General features: G+C 41.1%; 3 protein-coding genes and 1 pseudogene across 3 annotated transcripts; 1 reads left to right on the top strand and 3 right to left on the bottom strand.

The window, feature by feature from the left end:
* Nucleotides 1-8617: 8617 nt before the first annotated feature.
* Nucleotides 8618-9559, bottom strand: LOC139642815 (olfactory receptor 2A14-like). The gene has a single exon (XM_071517843.1). The coding sequence runs from the start codon at nucleotides 9533-9535 to the stop codon at nucleotides 8618-8620; it is 918 nt and encodes a 305-aa protein (XP_071373944.1). The 5' UTR covers nucleotides 9536-9559.
* Nucleotides 9560-11181: 1622 nt separating this feature from the next.
* On the bottom strand, nucleotides 11182-13501 carry LOC139642805 (uncharacterized; annotated as a pseudogene).
* A 3494-nt stretch (nucleotides 13502-16995) lies between these two features.
* Nucleotides 16996-17943, bottom strand: LOC139642814 (olfactory receptor 10A6-like). Its single transcript, XM_071517842.1, has one exon. It carries the CDS (start codon nucleotides 17917-17919, stop codon nucleotides 16996-16998), a length of 924 nt encoding a protein of 307 aa, XP_071373943.1. The 5' UTR covers nucleotides 17920-17943.
* A 6728-nt stretch (nucleotides 17944-24671) lies between these two features.
* LOC139642813 (olfactory receptor 10A3-like) lies at nucleotides 24672-25619 on the top strand. Its single transcript, XM_071517841.1, has one exon. It carries the CDS (start codon nucleotides 24696-24698, stop codon nucleotides 25617-25619), a length of 924 nt encoding a protein of 307 aa, XP_071373942.1. The 5' UTR covers nucleotides 24672-24695.
* Nucleotides 25620-26683: the final 1064 nt, after the last annotated feature.

Below are 26683 nucleotides of genomic sequence, written 5' to 3'. Positions count from 1 at the left end.
CTGTTTGAATTCTCTAAATGCTAAGGAAAGGTGCTTCAATGCTTCCTTACTTAGCTCCTTTAGCGTAGGATACACTGGACCATCCTTTACAAAAGGAAAGGAGACAGTGCTGCCCCACAATTCCTTGCGACGCACCGTTCGGCCGTTCACGAAAACAAACGATCAGACCGACAAGGGACGCAGATCATCATGCAAGTTACCGTTGCTTATTACAGTAAGCATTTTCCATCTTATGCCATAACTTGCTAATATGTTTTGAACTTTCAACAATATGTTAAACCCAGAGGCGAACTGTAAACGCTACGTTGCTGTTGTAAAATAATCAAAGTGAAGTTAACGTTGTAGCGTAACCTCTGCTCAGTTTGCATTAGTTATTTCTTCATTCTGAGCGTTGTTGTATTGCAGCCTTTAGGAATATCATTCATTAATTTTTGCACAGATGCTGAAACCCTTGCCTTACTGTAATAAAGGCCTGTATCAGCCATAACAATAAGTTGGTTTCTAAAGTAACTTTCCCCAAAACTGGTCTTGAGTGTAGACTGAGGACAGTCAGAAGGACCAGAGCCGATTTTAAAATCTAGAAATCTTTAAATTCTTGTAACACAAGGTCTAACTGGTAAGTGGAGAGATGCTAAATTCAGGATATTTGGTCTCTGTGAACCAGCTGGAGACATGACAGTGACTTTTGACTGAAGCAGGACTAGAGCTGCACTAGTCTACTTGAGATTTGTTCAGTTCAGTTCAGTTTATTTAAGAAGGGACAGTGCATATTAATCAACAATAAACGTAAATACGCCAGATTTAGCCAAAAGGCTGATTTTCATCTGTAGTCCCTGGCCAAAGTGTTAAAGTGATAAAAAGGCATCCTAAAAGATACAAGATAAAAGTAAACAGTAAAACATACAGAGCAAAGATAGTTAAGAAAGGATACACAGTTATTTAAACTAGGTAAGCGGATAAAAATATACAACATATAACAAGACAGTACAAGCAAGCAGGATATAGGCAAGGCAAGGCAGCTTTATTTGTATAGCACATTTCATACACTGGAGCAATTCAAAGTGCTTTACAGGGTGATAAAAATACAGTAAAGGTAAAAAGTGCAAAAATACAGACGAGATACAAAAGATAAAAGACTTAAAAGTAAACTAGTGCAGTTCAAATCAAATGAGATAGAAAGATGAAAGAACACAACAAATACAGCAAATACTTCCACTTTTAGATGCACATTGTGAGTGAATCCATATGTTTTTCTGTAATTTTCTTTTCCCCTGTCCTTCCTGATTCTACTCTTGATCTGATATTTACGTCAGATCTCACTGCCTAAGGCAGACGAGAATCATAGATTCTCCTCTTGGTCAAAAACCTCACCATCCAGAGATGGATGAGAATCATACAGGGTAAAGCTCTGCCCCCCCCACATATAGTGTTCACTCATGCGCAAGTAAGCATTACCTGGACAAGACGAATGAAAATTCGTACTTGCCCGTGTCAGCTCTGTTGGGATCCTGAACAGAAAGAGTTAAAATTAAGGTTATTTAAAAGCTGAGCTGAAAAGATACGTTTTTAGTCATTACAGGGTAGAGTAGGCAATGTAAAATAAGAAAGTTTTTAGCTTTGACTTAAAAGTGGTCAGAGTCGGGGCCTGTCTAATATCATCTGGGAGGTTATTCCAGGTCTGTGTTGCATGATAACAAAACGCTGCTTCACCGTGTTTTGTTCTAACTCTTGGGACAGCCAGTAGGCCCCAGATGTCCTCAGGGTCCTAGAAGGTTCATATGGCACAAGCATGTCAGAGATTTATTTGGGCCCAGAGCCACAGAGTGATTTGTAGACAAGCAGCAAGATTTTGAAATCAATTCTCTGAGTGACTGGTAGCCAGTGTAAGGATTGTAGAACTGGTGTAATGTGGTCGTATTTCTTAGTTTTGGTCAGGACCCTGGCAGCGGCGTTCTGAATAAGTTGGAGTTGCCGAAGAGTTTTTTTTGAAAGCCCTGTGAACAGACCATTGCAGTAATCCAATCTACTGGAAATAAAGGCGTGGGTAAGCCTTTCTAGGTCTTGTTTGGACATTAGTCCTCTGACTCTTGCAATATTTTTTAGATGGTAGTAAGCTGACGAAGTTACCGATTTGATGTGGCTATTGAAATTTAAATCTGAGTCCAGGATAACGCCAAGATTTCTGGCTTGACTCTTAGTTATGAGGGACAGGGAGTCAAGGTGAGAGCCGACATTCTGTCTTTCTTTCTGTGCTCCAAAGACAATTATCTCGGTCTTATCTCCGTTTAGTTGGAGAAAATTTTGCCGCATCCAGTCATTGATTTGTTCGACGCAGTGACACAGAGTTTCAACAGGTCCATAGTCACCTGGTGTAAGTGATATGTAGATTTGCGTGGCATCTGCGTAATTATGGTGGGCTACTTTATTATTTTGTAGGATTTGGCCTAAAGGAAGCATATAGAGATTGAACAGGAGAGGTCCCAAAATGGACCCCTGTGGAACCCCGCAGGTCATGGCCATCTGCTCGGACACACAGTTTCCAATGGAGACAAAGTACTTTCTGTCATGAAGATATGACTTGAACCACTTAAGGACAGTTCCAGAGAGTCCCACCCAGTTTTCTAATCTTTGTAATAGAATTGTATGGTCCACAGTGTCAAAGGCAGCACTAAGATCCAACAGTACTAAAACAGAGACTTTGCCTGAGTCATTGTTCAGGTGAATGTCATTTAGTACCTTTATGAGTGCAGTCTCAGTGCTGTGATGGGGCCGAAATCCTGATTGAAAGTTATCGAAGCAATTGTTCAGCATTAAAAAGTTACTAAGTTGTTGGTGAACAACTTTTTCAATAACTTTACCTAAAAACGGTAAGTTTGATATCGGTCGATAGTTATCCAGTACAGTTGCATCAAGACTGCTCTTCTTTAGGAGAGGCTTAATGGCTGCAGTTTTCAAAGCCGTTGGAAAAATGCCAGATTGGAGAGAATTGTTAACTACAAGTATTAGTTCTTTTGCCAGGCTGCTCAAAACTGTTTTAAGGAAGCTAGTGGGTAAAACATCAAGGCAACAGGTGGATGATTTGAGATTGGACACAGTTTCTTCGAGTGTTTTGTCGTCAATGGGATTAAATTGTGTCATACCTACCAAGTTACTTCTGGGAGACTGCAGTGATGATGCTTTTTTGTTTGGCATTGAGGAGTTAATCGCATGTCTGATGCCTTGAATCTTGTCATTAAAAAAGGATGCAAACTCGCTACATTTGCTGGTAGAAACTAGTTCTGGGGATATTGGAACTGGAGGGTTAGTTAACCTGTCAACGGTAGCAAATAAGATGCGTGAATTGTTACTGTTCTTGTTGATGATCTCAGAGAAAAATGATTGCCTAGCACTTTTCAAGTTCAGACTGTAAATATGTAATTTTTCTTTATAGATTTCAAAGTGAATCTGGAGGTTTGATTTACGCCATTTTCGCTCTGCTTTCCGGCACTCCCTTTTCTGTGCCCTTACAGAATGAGTGTTTCTCCATGGTGCCTTTTGCTTATTAGCGATCATTTTTACCTTAGCAGGAGCAATGGCATCAATTACATTTGAAATTTTAGAATTGAAGGTATTCAGTAGATCATCAACATGATTTGAAGCTGGGGCAGTTTCAGATTTGAAGGCTTCCATAAAAAGTGTTGTGGTATTCTCATTAATGTACCTTTTTTTAACAGTTTCAGATCTAATGTTGATTTTTGGTGTAATAGACAGATCAAAGAATACACAGAAATGATCTGATAGAGCAACATCAAGCACAGTGACATTTGAAATGTTAACACCCTTAGTAATAACCAGATCTAGAGTGTGTCCTCTAGTATGGGTCGGCCCTTTCACATGTTGAGACAGATCAAACGTGTCAAGTATGGCTGAAAGTTCTTTGGCATTTTTGTCACTGACATTATCTATGTGTACATTAAAATCACCCGTAATGACTACACAGTCAAATTCAGTGCAGATAATTGAAAGCATCTCAGTAAAATCATCAATGAAATGTGGGGAGTATTTTGGTGGCCTGTATATAACTATATATAGAATACATGGAGAGAATTTCATTTCCATTTTAAACGACACATATTCAAAGGATGAGAATTCTCCAAATGATAACTTCTTACAAAGGAACCTATCCCTAAAAAAGGCACAAACACCCCCTCCTTTTTTGTTCTGTCGTGCTTCAAACTCAAATATGAAATTTGGTGGGGTGGATTCAATAAGGATAGCATTCCCATTCTTGGTGTCCAGCCAAATCTCTGTTAAAAACATAAAATCAAGCTTGTAAGAGGTCATAAAATCATTGATTAAAAGTGACTTGTTACACAGGGACCTAATATTAAATAAGGCTAGTTTTAGGTTTGTTGGAGCAGGGCCTGAGATACTTGGCTTACAGGGAATGTGAATCAGATTTGTAGGATTGGAAGATTTTACTGTGACCCGCTTATCTAATCTTTGTCTTGACACTGTGGCTATTGTATTTGGGAAGGTTGTTCTCTCCCAGGGCCTCAGCTTGCTATCAGATAATTTATGAATAACAGTTCTTGAACAGCAGAGGCCCAGGGTGGCATCCCAAGAACATGACGTAGATTGGCGCCGAGTAATCTGGAACCAGTGCTGCTTGGATGAATCCCATCAGGCTTAAAGCGGTCTTTACAGTTCCAAAAGATATTGAAATTGTCAATAAACTTTATCCCATGGGTGAGGCACGCCGATGTCAGCCATGTATTCAGGGCAAGGAGTCTGCTGAAGGATTCGATTCCTTTCCTCAAGGTTGGAATGGGGCCTGAAATGAATACATGTTGTGATTGACAGTCACTCAGCTTCTCCAGTAGCAGGCAAAAGTCTTTTTTCAGGATCTCAGAGCCAGTTTTCCCTCGCAGAATGTCAAAAGATCCAGTGTGAATAATAATCCTCATGTTACTTGGATGTGTAGAGAGGATAACTGGCAACAGCCCTGTTAGCTCTCTGACAGATGTGTCATCCATAGTTAGATTTTCAGTCTTTGCCATTCTTACATGCTTGGTTATAGAGTCCACAATCAGAATAGTATCTGACTTATCAGCTGAGGAATTAGCAACATTTCTTCTGGCCCTCGGCCTAGCATGTTGATTAGCAGGCCGTAGTTTCCACCTGGAGGTAGCCGGCGGTGTTGAGTGCCTGGGGGTAGCATTAATGTTAGCACCGGGACCAGTGCTGGCATTAGCATTAGCATTAGCATTAGCTCTGCGGCTAGTACTGGGCTGCATCATGGAAGTGCCGTCATTAGCATTAGCAGTCACTGGATCCGGCTCACTGAGTATTTTGTACCTGTTCTCCAGTTGTAGTCCTGGCCGGGGAGTGTATTGGGGAGAGTATTGGGGTTTCCTCTTGTTTTTGTTGTTGTTTCCTCCGCCGCCCCTACAGCGGACAACGTCCGACCACAGCTCACCAGGAGTAGAGACTTTTGGTCTAGCACCCTTGCTGTGCCAATAGCCCATATCTGTGGCGAGTAGCGGTGGGGATGCCTCCGGGGCCAGTCCACCTTGCGGCTCGGAGATGGTATCTGTAGCGAGTGGCGGAGGGGATGCCTCCACGGCTGGTCCATTTGTGGTTGGGTCAAGCTAGGGGAGAGTGTCAGCTAGGTCCGTAGTATGGGTCGTATTGTTGGAGTCTGTACTTTTACCAGATGTTTTTACATGAGGAATGCGGGCTGAAGACTCAAACAGCGTGTCAATGAGCTGCTCATCCTGGCTGATTTGGTAAAGTGTAAGAATCCTTCCTTCCAGTTCAGTAATTTGCTGTGATAACCGAAGGCAGCCGGCACAGTCAGAGCAGGAGGAAGAGTCACTGACTTTAACCATCGGCATTTTCCCACAGTAACAATAAAAAATAAATAAATAAAAGATAAAAAAGAACAGCAACAGAAAAAATACTTAAAAATAGTTGGTCAGCGGTGAAAAACAGGAAAATATGGCTGAAAATAGATAAGCCGGCAAGGAGCAAAGCAGAGAGCGTCTGGTCAGGGAGAAAGTCGGAAGCAAAAGACATTTGAGGTTCTTAAGTTCTCTTAGGTACTTTAGTTACTCTGAGACTGAAGTTGAGAGTAGCTCCATCTGGATCACTGAGCATGGTTGCTGGCAAGAAGATTTCCACCACTGTGACCACATTGTAAATAGTTAAGCTGTGTTGTCTCCCTAGGATGCTCAATGAGGTCCAAAATCCTGTAGTGTGTGCACCTCAATGGGTGGGAGCTGTGTAGCCAGGTTCTTTACATAAAATGCTGAGCTGTTGCTACATTCCCTCTGTACCATTTGCATCCATGGTGTTTAGCTCCTTGGATCATGCTGTTGTTGGGAGTGATCATACTTGGACTGTCACAACTGACAGAGGAGTGCCAACAGCAACGGAGTCACTCAAGTAAAGGTAGAAGCCCTGTGGTGGTTCACTGCAGGTCATCTAGATGGTGTAGTCCCAGGGAGTGGTAGCTTCTTCATTTACTTCTAGTATCTTCATGATCTTACCATCTGAGCCAGAAGGTGCATACAAATGGGACAATTCTAATTAATGCAACCACACCACCTGGTCTGGTGGTTTCAATGGCCTTCTGTCTTTCTTATTTTCCTCATAATGTGCTCAATCAGTACTTTTAGGTTGAATTTGCTGGTACGTTCTGGGCCTCTGATCACCATAGTTGTCATCATCGGTGTCATAATCATAGTAGCATTAGCTCCCACAAGCTGCGTTTTGTGAAAACGGACGACTTTATTAGAACTTTTATGGTAACGTGTCGATGATACTATGGCCAAGCAGGAAGGGTGAACGTTTGAGCCACCAAAGAGCAGCCGTTTGGAAACTGTACACAAAATGAAGTGCCTTTTTGTATAGAAGTCTTTGGGACACTAGTAATGGCACGTAAAAATCAAAGCCATCTAGTGTTCCTTTGGGGCTACTCCCTCCAGTGACCATGACACGTTTTATTGCTGTCATTTCATTATTCGCTGACATTGTTTCCTACGTTTAAAATAGATATCCTATGAAAGTATTTGTATTGAATATTAATGCGTAACTACTTGAGCCAGAATTTGTCTGGTAAATGGTTGAAGCCATTGCAGTTTCCTTTATGTGTTTATGTATGATTAGGATATCTCACAGCCAAGTATGCAGGCATTTTTATGTTGTGCACAGTGCAGTTATATCTTTAGTCCACTACTTGAAGGTAGGGCTGGGCGATATGGTTGAAATCAATATCATGATAATCATAAGGATTTTTCTCGATATCAATATATATCACGATATGGTTCATGTATGCAAAATCACGTTAAATAATCAAATTAATGTTCATCTCATTGAACCGAATGGTGATGTTAGGTGTGATGTCAAACAAAACTGAAATTTTCAAATAATATTCTTACCATACCTCATTTTATCAGAGTTTTTAAGTAAAGTTTGCTTGTCATCATCAATTCAGACAGCAGAAATGTGTGTCACGATATTAAAATATCTTCATATCATCACGATATGATTCCACTGAAAGACGATAAACGATAATATTGAATTATCGCCCAGCCCTACTTGAAGGGCAGGTTTGTAAAAACCCATCGGTTTGGACAAAATGAGCATTGTGTAGCCTATACAATAATCAAATATTGTTACAGGTCCCCAGTAGTCGGAGCTCTAAGGTCATACAGTCGGTCATGTAATAATGTTTAGGCTGTTGGTCTACAGTAAGCTGTATGGCTGCACTGAGCACCACCGTGCCTCCAATACGCTTGTTGTCTTGATATGTTCCGAAACCTTTTCCCTCCAGAATGACTCGCGGGAACACCGACCCCTTGGTATTCCGGGACCTCATCGTTTACAAATTAAGCACTGGGCCTAACCCCCCCATACCCTCAAACTATGGTCCAGCCCTACACACCAGCCCATGCTCTGTACTCTGCTGCTTTCAATTTGAGTGCTTGAGGAGTGTTTTGCTATTGGTTGTTTTGCTTCATGACTTTGTGTTGTGTTTTCTGATTAATTGTTTTGCCTTCTGATTTTTATTTGTGTTTTTTTAATTGCTGTATGGTTCTCTGATTTGTTGTTTGGCTTTGTGATTTTGTGTTTTTGTTTTGCAATTTTAAAGATATTAATAAAAGAAGTGGAGTAAAAAAGTTTCCGCAATTTCCTAATTTCCTTGAAAGGAACTGTTAAGATCCTGTTAAACTGTTAAGTTTCCTGGAAAGAACCATGACATTATGTACTAATTATAGGGAAAGAGGAAGAGGAAAAAGAAATGAGGAAGAAGAAAACATGAAATTATGTTGTAGTTATTTGCACTGCCTACACTCACTCACCCTGAAAAAAACATTACCTAACTTATTCATATTTTGTTTAAATTCACTGAATTTACTGAACTTTTATTTCACCAGACCACAATCCAAATAAAGTAAATGACAGTGGGGCACTACCGGGATAATTTTTCCATTATTTTGCTTTTTTTGTGAAATCAACAAACTTTTCAAGACTACAAAATATTTATATAATATTATTTTTATTTATATATTTATTTTCCGGTACTCTTCCAGACTTACTACACCTACACAGGAACCCTGGAACCAGCCTACATTTAACAATAGACCAGACTTTTACATATCTTTCGTATTTTGGACATTCGCATTCCATACATGATAGGATTGAAAAGCGGTTGGATTATTAAAAAATACAGTGATAAGATAATGCGCAACACACTGGGCACACTGGTCATGTCAAATCTGCTCTGCAATATTTCAAAGCAGCACCCAAAGGAAAAGTTCAGAAGGGAAGCAAGGTGAGGTGTGCAGGTGCTAACAGCTTTTTGTCTGGTCTCTTCTGAACCAGCAAAACAAATCTGAAGAATCTTCATGTAAGAGAAAAGGATTGGAATTAGAGGAACGAAGATGGTGACAACAGTGCCACATATCCCATAGATGTTATTTACAGTGGTGTCAGAGCATGCCAGCTTGACGATGGGGTAGTTGTGACAATACACACTGTTTATGATGTTTCCACACAGTGTCAAACGAATGCTCAAGGATAGAGTGATCAGGAATTTGAGAAAAGAGTACAACCATATCACAACAATAAAGACAGCCACCTTGTTAGATGTCATGCGTGTATTATATTGTAGAGGACAACAGATAGCAAGGTACCTGTCATAAGACATGAGGGCTAAGTTGCAAAACTCTATATGTGCATATGTATATAAACAGAAAATCTGCAAAAAACAAAATGAGGCAGAAACAGTGTGAGTGTCAGAGATTATCTGAACCAGAAGGAATGGAAACAACCCTGCACTACCATACAGTTCATTTACAAACAGGCTGCACAGAAAAAGATACATAGGTTCATGTAAGCTTCTCTTCATACAGATAACCACAATGAGTGCTGTGTTGAAAAAAACAATTGCAATATATAACAATGCAGTTATCATAAAATAAAAGTATTTCAAAGGTCCAACATGCATATAAGCCCCAAGAATGAAATAAGATAGAGTAGAATTGACCATTATCCTTGTTTTAGTTCACAAAACAATAACTAGTGTGCACATTAATTAATTTGAATTAATGCTTCTCATTATTTATCTCAAAGTTAAACATTTGGTAGAGTTTTCAAAGACAGCATTTTGGAAAAAGCGACATCACTTTCACATATTTGCTCAGCTTTAAACTGACACTCTACTAACACTGATTTGCTGAGCTTTCGTTTAGAAATGATCAAGTATAGTAACCCAAACTTACCATTCACTCCCCTACCCACACAGAATATCCAGGAACCTTTCAATATAAGTTTATAAATGACACAACAAAGTTTACATGTTACACACAATTTAACATTTGTCATCTGCTGTCCTGTACACAGCTGTCATCATATCTAACTGTAGACCGTAGAAATATCTGCTGCTTTATACCTTTTCAAGACAGGAGAAACCTACCAGGTCAGTCCCACCTCATTATCAAAGGCCTTTACCTGTCAATCAGATATTCACAAAGTGTAAACAACTACGCTTCAGGCACTTTTGGATTCTTTTTGACTGCTAACTTGACACTGGCTGAAGTTTACACTGAAGTTTAGAATTTCAAGGGAAAATGGATTGGGATTCTTTCAGTTTCCATCAGGTAAATCAGAGCAGGCAAATAAACAAAGAGACCTGGGGAAAAAATAAAAGCAAGAAGAGACCTGGAGCAATAAAGTGCTGCTGCTGGCCTGATAAACCTGCTGAAGAGGCCGATTCATGTTAGATTTGGGAAAGACTGGCAGCTATCAAATAATAACTGTTTGCGGAGACACTTTGTCACAAATTAGTAGATAATTTACTTACTTTTCTCACTGATTGTAGCTAAGATTATTGTAGCTCCATTTTATCAGTGTTAGCTATTTTAGCCACATCTTACTTTAGCTACCATGTTAACGGAATGCCACTTAACCTAACATGATTACCTAAATATTAATATGTTTATTTAGTTAGATGAATGTTAGATGAATGTCTAATATTAATAAGGTATGGCTGCTATATAAGTTAGATTAAATGGCATTCAGTTAACATGGTAGATATTTGCCATAGCTAATGTAAATGTGAGTTGTAACTAATTTGTGAATTAGCTGAATTTGTTCTTTGGTACGATCAAAATCTGCATGTGGTTGGAAACATGTGTGAAGGCAGATAAGCTGAAGTCATTTCTACTTCGAAAGTTTAATTTGTCATGCAAAATCACTTTAATTACCGACCTCATATTAACAACAAAATGTGTTTCAATTCATTTGTAAGTCTACTGATAATAACCATATTAAAAAAGCTATATGAACAAATCCAGTCAATTCTATTCAATTGGAAACACATATTTGGCAAGGTGGTCTTGAATCTTTACTGCTGGTTCAAGTACAAAGTGCTTGAAACACTATTGTTTTTACATTACATTACGTCATTTAGCAGATGCTTTTGTCCAAAGCGACTTACAATAAGTGCAGTTTGTCAACAGTAGTGAAACCAACTGTGTATCTCAGTATTTATCAGCTAAGCCTTTTAATAGGAATAAGTAGCATTTGTAAAATCAGAGGTTTGTTTGTTTTTTTACTAGAGTAGAAGGGGAAGAAGATCGTTACATGATAGGTTAGTTGAAGTGGGGTCCAGGTGTAACCTGAAGAGATGTGTCTTCAGTCTCCAGCGAAAGATGATTCAGCCGTTCTGACAGAACAGCGGAGCTCGCTCCACCATTGTGGTGCCAGGGATGAGAAGAGTTGCGGCCGGGATGAGCGACTTATGACACCACGTAGCGATGGAGTGGCGAGGCGACCTGCAAGGGTGGAGGAGCGGAGGGAGCAAGGCAGGGTTTGGAACCTGACCATTGCAGATAGGGAGGGGCAGTCTGATGTTCTGCCCTGTAGGAGAATACCAGAGTCTTAAATTTTATACGAGCAGAGATGGGAAGCCAGTGAGGTGACCGGAAGGGGAGTGACGTGAGAGAATTTTGGTGCGCTGTAAAGGTCTGATGGCAGAGGCGGGTCGCCCGGCCAGAAGAGTGTTGCAGTGTGCCAGGCAGGAGATTACAAGTGCCTTTACCAGGAATTGTGCTGCTTCCCTCGTAAGGAATGGGAATATTTTGCAGATGTTATAGAGGGAGAACCTACAGGAGCAGGGTGTTGCTGCAATGTAGGCAGAGCAGGACAGCTGGTTGTCCAGGATCACCCCAAGGTTCTTGGCAGTCTGAGAGGGTAACACAGTGGTGTTGTCAATGGAGAGGTCTGTGAGAGGGCAATCTTTCTCAGGGCGAAAGAGAAGCTCCATCTCCTCAAGACTGAGCTTGAGGTGGTGCACAGACATCCAAGCACTGATGTCTTTAAGACATGTGGATATGCACCCATCAATTTGTGTTTCTGAGGAAGGAGAGGTAGAGTTGAGTGTCATCAGCATAACAGTGATAGGAGAAGCCATGAGAGGAGATCACATGGCCGAGGGATTTAGTATAGCATGGGGTCCAGGACTGAGCTTCGTGGGACACCGGTGTCAAGTATGCAAGGTCTGGACAGAGATCCTCTCCATGAGACCTGGTATGAGCGGTAAGACAGATAGGATGCAAACCAGGAGTATGCAGATCCAGTAATGCCCAGTTCAGATAGGATGGAGAGAAGGAATTGGTGGTCAACTGTGTCAAAAGCAGCAGACAAGTCAAGAAGGACCGTAAGGTTGGAGGTGCAGCAGGACCTAGTGAAGATAAAGTCATTTAGGTTCACTGCCTTGTGAGTCAGCGGAGATTGAGAAAGGGTATGGTCAAAAGACGAGAAAAGTTAAGGAAGGCCAGAGACTGCAATTTCTCTGGCTGGATGTTTAAGTCACCATAAGTGCCATCTTCAGGAAAGAAGGAGAGACAGACATCCATCTCATCAAGGAAGTCACCAAGCTGACCGGGGGCAGTAGATCACCACAATGTGTAGCTTGGTAGGTGACTTACTTGACTTAAAGACTCTATAGACAACTTTTTTGCTTTAACTTATCATTATGAAATAAATGTGGATTGCACAGTGTAATGGCTATAGAATAATGACACCATCGGCGTTTAGATTGGTTCCCTATAAGCCTCGCTTTCACTATGCAATTCTGTCTGCCACCAGGCACGATCTCCCGGGACAAGGAAGGCTCGACTTACAGCACAAAGGAAGTGCGTCATCCATTGCGCAACCAACAGAGGTCCGGTAGCTATCCCCAGTCAAAAAAAAAAAAAAAAAAAAGGTAGCTATCCCCAGTAGCGGAAATGGCGGACGGTGGAACAACCGCAGTGACAGTGGAAACACTACCCTCTATCATAGCACTGAGATCGGGGTTTCTAGTTCAAATTGGGATTGTTTCTTGCTTTGGACAGTAGTAGTTTGGACAGGCTGCTGGTGGTAGCGTTAGCCATGTTGCTAACGTTTCTGGCTGCTAGCGGTAGCGTTAGCCACGTTGCTAACGCTACCACCAGCAGCCAGAAAACGAACCAGGAGCTACAAGGAAGCCAGGACCAGCCAGAAACATACATCTATGTTTGTTTCTGGAACAAAAGAAACAAACATCTAACTATGTTTGGCTGCTAGCGTTAGATATCGTAGCTAGCGTTAGCAACGTTAGCCATGTTGCTAACGCTAACGCTAGCAGCCAGAAACAAATAAATGATGTCCGTTTTCTTGCAGTGGCCTTTCTAAAATGATCAGTGGTGAAAGTTACTATATTGTGTTATGATCAAGGAGTTGATAAGCAGACAGATGGTTCTATTGCACAGAGCTAGGCTCTAACAGAAAGAGATCCGGTTGTCTTTGCAACAACGGTGCAAACAACAATACCACTTGGAAACGCCAGAGGGGGACAACGGGGGAAAGTTGAAAAGTTGTCTGTATCCACTTTAATCCTCTTGGCCCCCTTGGGAGCATAGGGCGTCCACCATGGATCTCCACTGACTCTCTTCTGCACAATGGTCTTTGACTCCTGCCAGGAGGTCCCCATCTTATTTATCTCATCGAGCATGGACCGCCTCCAGTTGGTTTTTGGTCTCCCTGGCTTCCTCTTTCCTTGTGGGTTGTAGTCCAGAGCCTGTCTTGTTATGTTGGTTGATTCCGTTCTGAGTGTATGTCCGATCCATCTCCACTTTCTATTTTTGATTTGATTGTTAATTCGTTCCTGGTTTGTCTGTTTCCACAGGTCTACATTTGTTATTTTGTTGGGCCACCATATCCTCAGTTTGTGTCGGAGGTAGTTGTTAATGAACACTTGCATGATTGTTTTTGTGGTTTTCCAGGTTTCACTATTACTACTAGCCAACACTAGCCAACACAGCTAGAGTAGGACAGATTTTACATTTGAGTTAAAAATTGTAGGATGTCAGCGGTGGCACTGATGTCTGCTTTCAGCACATCAGGGGGGATGTTGTCATTTCCTGGTGCCCTGCCCAGCATTTTTTGCTGGCTCTCTTTATTTCTTCCTTTGATATCCTATCACAGTTGATGTTTAGGTCTTGTCTCGCTTCTTCAATGTCTGGGGGGGGGGTTGTCTGGGGGAGGTCTGTTCAGGACTTCCTCAAAGTGTTCCTTCCAGCGCTCTAGTTGTTGGGGCTCTTTAGTGAGAAGGTTTCCCTGTTTGTCTCTGATAGGTCGGCTAAAGCTCTTGTTCTTACCAACCAACTGTTGGGAGATTTTGTACAATTCCTTAGCATTGTTCTGCCTGGCTGCTGCCTCCGCTTCGTTGGCGAGCTCCTCTGTCTGTGCTTTCTTGTCCTTCTTGCAGCTCTTACTGACCACTCTGTTATTTTGTTGGTAGTCTTGTCGGAGGCCTTCCTTCTTATTGCTGTCTGTCTCTCTGTTGAGTTTCAATTTTATGTCTCGCCTGGCTTCAATCTCCCTCCATGTTGCATCAGTGATCCAATCTTTTATTCTGGGGTCTCTGTGCCCCAGGACAGTTTTGCAAGTGTTAGTGATAGCCTTCTTGCATCTTTCCCATTTGTCATTTATGTTTTATCCCTCTGCTAGGGCTTGGAACCGGTTTCAAAGCAGAATTCCCCATTCCTGCCATACCTTGACGTCTTTTAGTTTTCTTGTCTCAAATCTTCTCTGTATCCTGTTTACAGCTTTCTTTTTTACTGCCAACTTCATCCGGAGTTCTCCCACGAGAAGATGGTGGTCTGAGTCTATATCGGCCCCCCTCTTGACTCTGACATCAAGGAGAACTCTCCTCCATTTCCTGTCTATTGCGATGTGGTCAATCTGATTCTCGGTGCGGTGGTCCGGGGATATCCATGTAGCTTTGTGGGTTTGTTTGTGTGGGAAGAGACTGCCTCCAATCACTAGCTCGTTGAGGGCTAATCGTTCTAATCTTGGCATTCATATCTCCCAACACAGCTTGGTAGGTAGAGATACAAAAACAGCATGGAATTCAAAAGAGCATATTGAGAGGTGTGAAAGAGGAAGGATAGTATAAGTCCACTTAGGTGAAATGAGGAGTGCAGTGCTTTTTAATTTAGTGTTAGGGCGTGTTTCGTTAAAAGTTTATTGATCGATAAAAGCCAAACAATTTCACCTATCAATTACCATCATATAACGTTTAAAGAGGACGGTCCCAAGATTGTCCACACCAAGTTTTGTGTGAATTGGATGAACAGCCTAGGAGGAGTTGCGAAAAAAGTGAAAAAATTCATAATGGCGGAAAATCCAATATGGTGTACATGGATCACCAGTGCACCTGGATAGGGTTCAGGCTTTATTCCTCTCTTTGAGTAGCTCAGAAAGTTCTGTAGAAAACCAGGGACTACTGTATATCTGTCTTTAATTAAAACATTTTTGAAGGGTGCATGTTTGTTAATGATTGAAAGGAACGTCTTTATAAAATAATCCAAAGCCAATTCAGCATAATGAATTTGACAACTGTAATGGATATCACTTCACATAAGATTATATAAAAAGGTATGTTCAATAAAAAGAAATTAAATTATGCCTAGATACAACCTGCGATTGTGTTTTTTCCATACGAGGGCTCCTGATGCAAGCTGTTGGACAATGGTCACTTACTCCAAGATCGAAAATCCCAGAAGTAATAATTTTATCTTTTCTATTAGAAAGGATTAAGTCTATTGATTGGTTGACCTTTAATTATCTTTCAGGTTTGGTCCGGTAGGGTCAATAATTAATTGGGAAAAACTGAGATTGCTACACATACCTTTCAGATGGTGGGACCAGCCAGTCAAGGTTAAAGTCTCCCATAACTAGCATCTCCGAATTTAATTACCATATTGAGCAAGCTATCTATAGCAGAGGGGGCAGCTGAAGGAGGTCTATATACACCAACAGCAATAATTGAATTGTTAGGTCCAAAACCGACCTTCAGGGCTTCAAGTGCCTTCAAGTGTTTTGGAATAGAAACAGCATTTAGAGCTGTGACTGAAAATCATGATTTCACATATAGAGATACCCCACCACCTCTTCCAGTTCTGTCAGCTCTACACAAACGTTGGATTGATTGATACTCTTAAGCCATGTTTCAGTAGAGATATCAGTGTCCGCCTGCAAAACTAGCAAATTCAAATGGTCTAACTTCTGATGTTGAAGCAAACTTCTAATATTTAAATGAAGAAACCCCATACCATTTATTGATTTGAGAGCAAGAGGATTATCTAGGCAAATCGAGGTGGAATCAATTTCAAGAGGTAGAGAGACAGTAGGCTGAAGAGGTACTGTTATTAGGTTTGAAGACTTTGCAGAGTGCTTTGAGTTTAGATTAGTAGCTCTGGGAGTAATCCTAAAAGTGACGTTTTTATCAAACACGTATATTAATCAAAACAGCAGATTTAAGAGACTTTGTAGGTGGTCAAGGCTTTTCTTACCCTCGGGATATTTCACAGTAATTAGAAAATGTAATTAGAAACAAGTGGAATCATAACAGGGTTGTGTATAATAGGCCTTTGTGGTGTTTTACTAATATGTGGACTGAGTAATTTACAGTTGGAATCGGCTGGTGGGGAGAACTAGCACCAGAAACAGGTATACATCCTAACCACACAGGGGCGTCTTCAGGAGCTGGAGATGTGGGAATAGACGGGGAAGTGGGCCAGGTAGAGATGCTTGTCGTGTAAAAAGTCTTCAGCCTCTGGGTCTTATTTTTCCAATAAATAGTTTATAGTTTTGCAGTTCTTTCCAGGAAACTGTTTTAGAAATTTACAGTATCTTATCAACTCCACCAAACTGATCACTTCCATTTTCTGTATAGGTACTTAGCAACTGAACTATTCCTCTATTTTCCCTATAATTAGTCATGGTTCTTCCCAAGAAAAGTTCCTTTCTACCACAATCCAAATAAAGTCAATGACAGTGAGGCACTATCAGGATCATTTTTCCATTATTTTTCTTTTTCTTTTTGTGAAATCACCAAACTTTTCAAGACTAGAAAATATCAATTTATTTTGCGGTACTTTTCCAGACTTACTACACCTACACAGGAACCCTGTAACTAGCCTACATTTTACAATAGACCAGACTTTTACATATCTTTCGTATTTTGGACATTCGCATTCCATACATGATAGGATTGAAAAGCGGTTGGATTATTAAAAAATACAGTGATAAGATAATGCGCAACACACTGGGCACACTGGTCATGTCAAATCTGCTCTGCAATATTTCAAAGCAGCACCCAAAGGAAAAGTTCAGAAGGGAAGCAAGGTGAGGTGTGCAGGTACTAACAGCTTTTTGTCTGGTCTCTTTTGAACCAGCAAAACAAACTTTAAGAATCTTCATGTAAGAGAAAAGGATTGGAATTAGAGGAACAAAGATGGTGAGAACAATGCCAAAGAGTCCATAGATGTTATTTACTCTGGAGTCAGAGCATGCCAGCTTAGCAACCAGGTAGTTGTGACAATACACACTGTTTATGATGTTTCTACACAGTGGCAAACGAATGTTCAAGGATAGAGTGATCAGGAATTTGAGAAAAGAGTACAACCATATCACAACAATAAAGACAGCCACCTTGTTAGATGTCATGCGTGTATTATATTGTAGAGGACAACAGATAGCAAGGTACCTGTCATAAGACATGAGGGCTAAGCTGCAAAACTCTACAGAGCCATATGTATATAAACAGTAAATCTGCAAAAAACAAAATGAGGCAGAAACAGTGTGAGTGTCAGAGATTATCTGAACCAGAAGGAATGGAAACAACCCTGCACTACCATACAGTTCATTTACAAACAGGCTGCACAGAAAAAGATACATAGGTTCATGTAAGCTTCTCTTCATACAGATAACCACAATGAGTGCTGTGTTGGAAAAAACAATTGCAATATATAACAATGCAGTTATCATAAAATAAAAGTATTTCAAAGGTCCAACATGCATATAAGCCCCAAGAATGAAATAAGATAGAGTAGAATTGACCATTATCCTTGTTTTAGTTCACAAAACAATAACTAGTGTGCACATGAATTAATTTGAATTAATGCTTCTCATTATTTATCTCAAAGTTAAACACTTGGAAAAAGCGCCATCACTTTCACATATTTGCTAACTTTTAAACGGACACTCTACTAACACTGCTTTGCTGAGCTTTTGTTTAGAAATGATCATCAAGTGTAAAGAAAATTAACAAATGTGAGAAGCAACCCAAACTTACCATTCACTCCCCTACCCACGCAGAATATCCAGGAACCTTTCAATATAAGTTTATAAATGACACAACAAAGTTTACATGTTACACACAATTTAACATTTGTCATCTGCTGTCCTGTACACAGCTGTCATCATATCTAACTGTAGACTGCAGCAATGGCTGCTGCTTTATACCTTTTCAAGACAGGAGAAACCTGCCAGGTCAGTCCCACCTCATTATCAAAGGCCTTTGAGCTACCCCTGGAATGAGCCATGCTCCCCCTAAGCACCCCCTGCAATTATCTTTGGAGAAAAAAAAAAAAAAAAAACTTTGGATACAGAATGAATATAACAAGGCTAATTTCTATATGAAAATATAAGTTTATTATTCTTTGCACAAAAAAAAAAGATCCCACTGACCTCTGCTAAAGTGTGGTGTGATTGGTTGCTCTGTTCATTACGTATCGGAGAGAGTTTTGTTATGAGAGTCAAAGAGATTAGGATAATTTAGCTATAGGTGCTCCAAGTGAGTTTGGCCTTTTTAGCAGCTGCCCAAAAGGCCTATAGCCAATAGCCCCTTGGTCCATCCAAAACAATCTAATCAGGCAATGTGGGGAGGCGGACAAACCATGATGCTGGATGGGTGTAGGTGTGATTTCCTACCTTCACTTCTCTGACTCTTACTCTACCATCAGGTCCAGGACCAGTCTGTGTAATCCAAATGGCCATAGAGCCCGGATAGCTGGGGTTCAACTACCATTGCCGTGATGCCAACGTTAAGGTCTGGTAGTCAGAATACCACTTCTGATGGGCTTGTGGACTGGGCAGACAGAACCAGATGAAGTTCTTCCAAAAGTGGTCTGCAAGCAGTTGGCTGTGGTGCCACCTCCATCTGCTGAGAAGCTCTGACTCTAGGGGACTGATGCATCAGGCCGCCCCATCAGCAAGGTGTTGGGTGTGACAGGGTCGGGGTCAGCGATGTCTGATGGGGTGTAGCCCAAGGGCTTGGAATTGAGGACCCCCTCAACTTCTATAAGCACAGTATGCAGGACATCTACAGTGACAGACTGAGCACCAATGGTGATTTGGAGGGCTTGCTTGAGTGATCTTATCTCCCTCTCCCAACAGCCACCAAAGTGGGAAGCACTTGGTGGGTTAAGGCATGGCAAGATCCTCTGGGGGGGAACGACTCCATCATAACATGGCTGTTGGAGGCTATTTTAAGAAGCGGTTAGTTGGACTCTGCCAACATCTCTTTTGTTCGCTTCAGAAGGTCAACCACCTCCATCTCACTAGGAAGGGAGGACTAGCTGTCATCAACTTAGAAATTTCTGATGACAATCTGCTTTGCATCTGAGCTATACTCCTTTTCACCAGCCTGAGCAGCTCTCCTCAGGCCATATATCACCACAACCGGTAAAGGGCTGTTTCCAAACACACAGACCTTGATCCTGTATTCATCCTGTATGTCCTTCTGAAGTTCACTGTCTTGGAACCAGAGAAATCTGAGGTAATCTCTGTTGTCCTCTCGAGCCATGAAACAATAAAACATTTGCTGTATATCAGTGGTCACAGCGATGGATTCTTCACAAAAATGCATGAATACTCCCAACGGTGTTGTTGAGGTTGGGACCACTCGGAAGGATGTCATTTACGGATACGCCTTCATGCCTTGCACTTGAATCAAACACTATCCTGATTTTTCCAGGTTTGTGGCTGGTACCCCCCAAATATTGGTAGGCACCAACATTCCTCATGGCTCTGCAAAGTTGTCACGGTTATTGCCTCCATCATTGGTCTCCATCATGCCTGAGCATGTTGTAAGAGTATACTGTATGTCACAGTGTTACCACATTACCAATTACTTTGGTCATCCAGGACCGCTGCTCTCTCAGGATGTTCTTCTGGGTACACTTTAGCAAGACATATGTTGGAGCAGGATCTTGGACTGTCAGTTCCTGTACAGACCTCTGTACACTTACGGCCGAAATACATGGGACATGGACGCGGCGCGACACGTCTGCCGCAGAATGCCTGCAACAGAGCGCGTCCATTATAATCAACTGAAGCTGCTACACGGACCACGGAAGCTGCGCGCACCCGCGCAGGCATCGCCCGGCTCATCTCTATTTTTGCGCGTCTGGTCTATTTTTTCCCCTTTACGCGCGGCTACGCGGCCCTCAAACAGGTAAAAACTCTATAGAACTGTGTAAAAAACGAGTACAATCTGTTTAAAAATGATTAAAATAAATACCTCATTGTACCAGAGGCAATGTGACGCAGCAGAGCGACCTTGTGGGTCTTTTTACATCGCACATTAAAATAAATCAATCAAATCAATGTGTATCCATGATCCTGTAGTTAAAACGATCTAGTTAATTAATTCAGTACCAGTTAAGATCGCCTACACTTCCAAACCCTGCATAAACCAACTGCATTAGGCTATCACTTGGCAGAACTCAAAAAAACAGTGAATCCAATCATCTATGTGGCACGCAACCACACACTACAAAGACGGAGTCTGTGTAGCAGGTAAAAAACCCCGCTCCGCCCCGCCTACGTGACACGTCGCGTCCGTGTCCCATGTATTTCGGCCGTTAGATGTCACTTCATTTGAAGTATTTGACTCTGGCTCCCTGCCATGCAAATCCACCGGAGCAGAGGGTTCTGCATTTCCTGGAGGAGGGCCAGGGTGTAGCGCAGAGACATGTCTGTCACTGTCACACTCACTGCACTTAAGGTGCACTTCACAGTTCTTTGCTTTATGCTTTGCGGATGCACAACATTTAAAGCAGTAGTTCCTCTCTTTCAGGTAAACTTAGCGTTCTTTGAGAGGCTTGCCTCTGAAGCTATGGCACTTGGCAGGAGGGTGAGGCTTTTTAAGGAGTGGGCAGTGTTTCTCATAGTCTGCTGACATCTTCCCTGAAATGCTGGCCTCACTTAGCAGACACTTTCCACTCCTGTTTTTCTAACAGAAACCTGTGTTTTGCTTTGATTCTTCTCAGGTCTCTTTGTCTGTGGTTGTCCTGGTTTGATTGCGAATGAATTGTGCAAAGAATGTAAAAGGTGGGTTCGTTACCTGGTGTTTGTCCTTGAATTGTGATCCTAGAGCAATACATATGGCATCTTTTCCACAATGGGATTGATCCCACGTGCCGTGTCTAGATATGCAAGGCTGGGTATGTACCCCTCTTCCTTGGCTAGTTCAAGCTCCAAAAGCAGATCACCAAGCTCTCAAAGTTTCACATTATCTTTGTTGGAGATTTTTGGGAACTCCTCAATTTTCTTGTATAGTGTGTGTTCAATTGTTTCAGGTGCTCCATAGGTCTCCTCCAGCCTTCTCCTCACCATGTAGATGCCAATCGCTGGGTTATGCACATGCACAGAGCTGATTCTGCTCAGATGACTGAGGCCCTAGCCACTTCACCAGAAGATCAAGTTGTTCTCTTGCTGACAAGGCCAAATCTTTGGTGAGGCTGATGAACAATGATTTCAATCCCCAGTAATTTTGTGGGCAGTCATCAAACTTTTGGAGAGCTGATGCCCCCATTTCATGCTGGATCAGATATTTTACCATATCTGGCATGGCTGTTGTCTCAGTAGAGGAGTTGTGTAGAGCTGTTGTCTGAGGAGGCTCACAATATTCTTTTGTAGTTGGCCCTGACTGCGCTCAACAGTGATCTTGGAGGGCAGTGGGATGTGCTCTGGGATCTGTCAGTCGCCTTCCAGAGGCTGGAAATTAAGTTCTTGGTACGTTTACAGGGATACAAGTCATTAGAGAGAACTTGGTGTCTAGCTGTAGAAGTGTTCAACTCTCCCCAAGTGTATCAAGACACCCTGTGACAATGGTGACTGGGAAAGGCTTTGTACATACTCCTGGATGCACTGTGCAGGCTTTAGAGAGGTAACTGGAATGTCATCTCCCCTTTGTGACTGCTTTTCTTCTTGCTCAACTGCAGCTTCCAAGAAAGCTGCCTCAGCTGAGGCCGCAGCTGCTTCTCTCTCTAGTTTCAGGAGGTGCAATTGAGCCTACAACTCTGCCTCCTTACAAGCTGAATCTGCAGGAAGGTATGCTTTTTCCCTCATCAACTTTGCTTCTTTCTCAGCAGAGGACGCGCTTGCTTGTGCAGCTTCCGTCTGATCCTGTGCCTTCATGGCTGCTGCACTGGCTGATGACCTAGTGGACCTTGCTGAGGATCTGGAGTTTGGGCAGTGAGACCTCGTTCCCATGAAATGCTGGTCTTCTGTATTATCATGGCGCTGCATCTCATGTGTTTGTCAATCAACGAAGAAGACATGAAGCTTGCAGTTGTAGTACACTTTGGAGTAGGTGAAATCCACTGAGTGCATACCTTTTTCCCACAGCGAAGCCAAGGGCATCACGAGGCAAATTCAGGTCAGGCAGGCAGGCAGTCAGTCAGTCAGTCAGTCAGTCATCTGTCACTTCGTGAGATGATGTGCTTCGTGAGATGATGTGCTTCGTGAGATGGCCTCTAGATGCCGTCTTTGACTGCGAGATGCAGGGTTTCCCATACAGAAACACAAAATCAAAAGTTGGTAGAAATTGATCTAAATCGATCTCTGATGCACGCATCACATCATGTTTGTCATTTGGAGATGCACAGACCAGCAGCATTGAACTCAATCCACAGAGTTTCCAGGTGTGAAAACACAAGTGAAACTTAACATTCCACAATTTGCTCCAAACTTGCCTGTTGTAGGAGGTCTGTACAGGATCTGAGCTTGTTACTATTCTGTCCTTGTGTCCCATAAGGGGTTTCAACAGACTATATTATAGAGCAGGGCAGCAGAGGGTGCTCTGAGTTTAGCTGTCAGCACGCATCACTTTTGCGGCATACAGGGAAGTTCAGAGGTCAGAGATAGAGCTATAGTGCCACGAAGAGATGATGAGCATTGCTGACCACGGTGTTAAATGTTTTGCACAGGTAAGAACTGCTATGGTGACAAAAGTAAACTCTTAAGTGTTATGGACATTGGTTTGGGGTCGGATACAAAGGGAATTTGAATGTGTGGGGCCCGGGATGTGAGTATGTGCTGAAAGTATAAGTGAATCGCGCTAGCGATTAACATTAGCAACTCGCGCTAGCGGTTAGCATTAGCGATTCACAGGCTAATATTAGCATTGGCGATTAGCAGGGGTAATTCACAGTGTAATGAGTATTAACGGTTAGGGCTAGCGGCCATTTTGATTCGGTAAAGTCCGTGAAATGTTTATGTGTTTTGTTAATAGCATTTTACTGTGTCTCGTAGATGATGTTATTTGTGTTCAGAGTGTTTAAAAGTAAGAATATTGCTAGAATACAGGCAGTTAGCCCGCCAAGTCAGACCTGTAACGTTAAGCCTGTAGAAACATAGGCTGGAAAGCTAGGTTTACTCTATTTCCCTGCCAGCAGATATAATGGGTAACAGGGCTAGTTAGACTGGCTAGGTCATCCTGTAAATAGAGGTTAATGTATAATGTGATGTTTTGAATTAGTTAATTGAGCAAGAGACATTTATGGAACTTAAAATATTTGTATGGCTATATATGTTCAGTGTTGTTTCTGTATTATGTAAAAGATGTCAAGGTGCAGCTTAAACATGTAAATGTTGGTAGCAGGGCGTACTAGATGGTTAAAATAAGTGAAGTCCATTGAGTGTATGTGTAAAGTATATACAGGGAAGTTCAGAGGTCAGAGATAGAGCTAGTGCCACGAAGAGATGATGAGCATTGCTGACCACGGTGTTAAATGTTTTGCACAGGTAACCCCCCTATAAATAAATGTGTTGCACCAGTTTGGGCCCAGCGCTTCATTCAGGACATGTAACATCCTCACCTAATATGCCAATATCAGGCTAGACAGATAGCTAACTTAATCATGTCCAATTAAGACTTGAAGCATGAGTGAGTTTCAAGTCTTATCTTGCTGTTTTTTCTCTTCACTTTGATTTGTCCCATTAGACATCTATTTATATTTTCTTGTAAAACTGAAAAACAATACAAAAGGTGTAAAATTACAATTAGTTTTCCATTAGGTTTTCTTTTCTACTACAGGTACATTGTGGGTAAGTCTAGGTAAGTATTAATATCTGACTGACAGGTAAAGGCCTTTGATAATGAGATGGGACTGACCTGGTAGGTTTCTCCTGTCTTGAAAAGGTATAAAGCAGCAGACATTTCTACGGTCTACAGTTAGATATGATGACAGCTGTGTACAGGACAGCAGATGACAAATGTTAAATTGTGTGTAACATGTAAACTTTGTTGTGTCATTTATAAACTTATATTGAAAGGTTCCTGGATATTCTGTGTGGGTAGGGGAGTGAATGGTAAGTTTGGGTTGCTTCTCACATTTGTTAATTTTCTTTACACTTGATGATCATTTCTAAATGAAAGCTCAGCAAAGCAGTGTTAGTAGGGTGTCCGTTTAAAGCTTAACAAATACATTTTTCCAAAATGCTGTCTTTGAAAACTCTACCAAATGTTTAACTTTGAGATAAATAATGAGAAGCATTCAAATTAATTCATGTGCACACTAATTATTGTTTTGTGAACTAAAACAAGGATAATGGTCAATTCTACTCTATCTTATTTCATTCTTGGGGCTTATATGCATGTTGGACCTTTGAAATACTTTTATTTTATGATAACTGCATTGTTATATATTGCAATTGTTTTTTCCAACACAGCACTCATTGTGGTTATCTGTATGAATAGAAGCTTACATGAACCTATGTATCTTTTTCTGTGCAGCCTGTTTGTAAATGAACTGTATGGTAGTGCAGGGTTGTTTCCATTCCTTCTGGTTCAGATAATCTCTGACACTCACACTGTTTCTGCCTCATTTTGTTTTTTGCAGATTTACTGTTTATACACATATGCCTCTGTAGAGTTTTCCAACTTAGCCCTCATGTCTTATGACAGGTACCTTGCTATCTGCTGTCCTCTACAATATAATACACGCATGACATCTAACAAGGTCTCTGTCTTTATTGTTGTGATATGGTTGTATTCTTTTCTCAAATTCCTGATCACTCTATCCTTGAGCATTCGTTTGACACTGTGTGGAAACATCATAAACAGTGTGTATTGTCACAACTACCCCATCGTCAAGCTGGCATGCTCTGACACCAGAGTAAATAACATCTATGGACTCTTTGGCACTGTTTTAAGCATCTTAGTCCCTCTATTTCCAATCCTTTTTTCTTACATGAAGATTCTTCAGATTTGTTTTGCCAGTTCAAAAGAGACCAGACAAAAAGCTGTTAGCACCTGCACACCTCACCTTGCTTCCCTTCTGAACTTTTCCTTTGGGTGCTGCTTTGAAATGTTGCAGAGCAGATTTGACATGACCAGTGTGCCCAGTGTGTTGCGCATTATCTTATCACTGTATTTTTTAACAATCCAACCGCTTTTCAATCCTATCATGTATGGAATGGGAATGTCCAAAATACGAAAGATATGTAAAAATCTGGTGTATTGCAAAATGTAGACTAGTCCCAGGGTTTCTATGTAAGTGTACTAAGTCTAGAAAAGTAACAGAAATTAATTTGGTATTTTCTAGTCTTGAAAAATTATTTTGCAAAAAATTGCAAAAATAATTGCTGATAATGCCTGACTGTCATTAACTTAATGTGGAGTGTAGTATGTTGACATAAAATTGACATAAAATTTCAGTAATGAATTTAAACAAAATATTAAACAGATGAAATAAGCTAAGACAAGAGTCAGTGGGAAATGTTGACAACTTTTTTATTCCACTTATATTAATGTCCTACACTGTCCTGTTTTTACAATGTAACCAGTTATTTATATTGTTTTATAGTAACTGCTTTAATCAAACCCAAAATCAGATCGCCTCTCATTCATAGTTGGTGGACTTGGTTGGTGGACTGCCCATTGGGTTACCAGGTTTCTGGACAGTATGATTTTTCTCTCAGCGGGCCAGGCACATTCCCTTTAAGAGAAGTACTCGCCTTTAACTTGTAAATTGTAAATTGTAAATTCTATCAGCCTATACAGAAACGTAGCACCTAAAAGCTGCATGTGCCATATTTCCAACTATACTGGGTGTTTCAACAGTAGCCTTACATTTTATAAACATTCTTAATACTCACTGTATTATTAAATATTTTCCTGCTTGCAGGTACATCTTTTATTTATGGACTATTGAATGTTGAATTATTTTGGTAAAAATAACTACAGTAATACAGCTTTGTGCTTCAACGTTAGGTAACGCTTTATATTACAGCTCGCTAATTACGGTGTAACTAGTTTGTAATTATGTGGCACTAATAAAATAACAATGTTGTAGTTACAGGGTAACAAAACAAGAAGTCCAATAACAATTTTGTAACAAGGACGCTGTCGGGGGCTGACAGCGTCCTTAAGTCCTTAAGTCAAATGTAATAAAAATCCATTCAATAATCACACAATAAGACTCCAGGGTTAATCTTCCTAATTATATTGGTTGTATGTCCCAACTATTTTTATTTCGCCAAATAATCAAATTTTTCCTTCTGGGCTAATCTTCATAATAATAAAGGTTGCATACCT

Source organism: Centroberyx affinis, unplaced genomic scaffold (assembly GCF_046629955.1).
Source record: "Centroberyx affinis isolate AG114_WGS23_722 - 3 ecotype Tasmania unplaced genomic scaffold, CSIRO-AGI_Caff_v1 ptg000525l_1, whole genome shotgun sequence".
Lineage (NCBI taxonomy): Eukaryota > Metazoa > Chordata > Actinopteri > Beryciformes > Berycidae > Centroberyx > Centroberyx affinis.
This window is presented reverse-complemented; position numbering and strand designations above follow the sequence as displayed.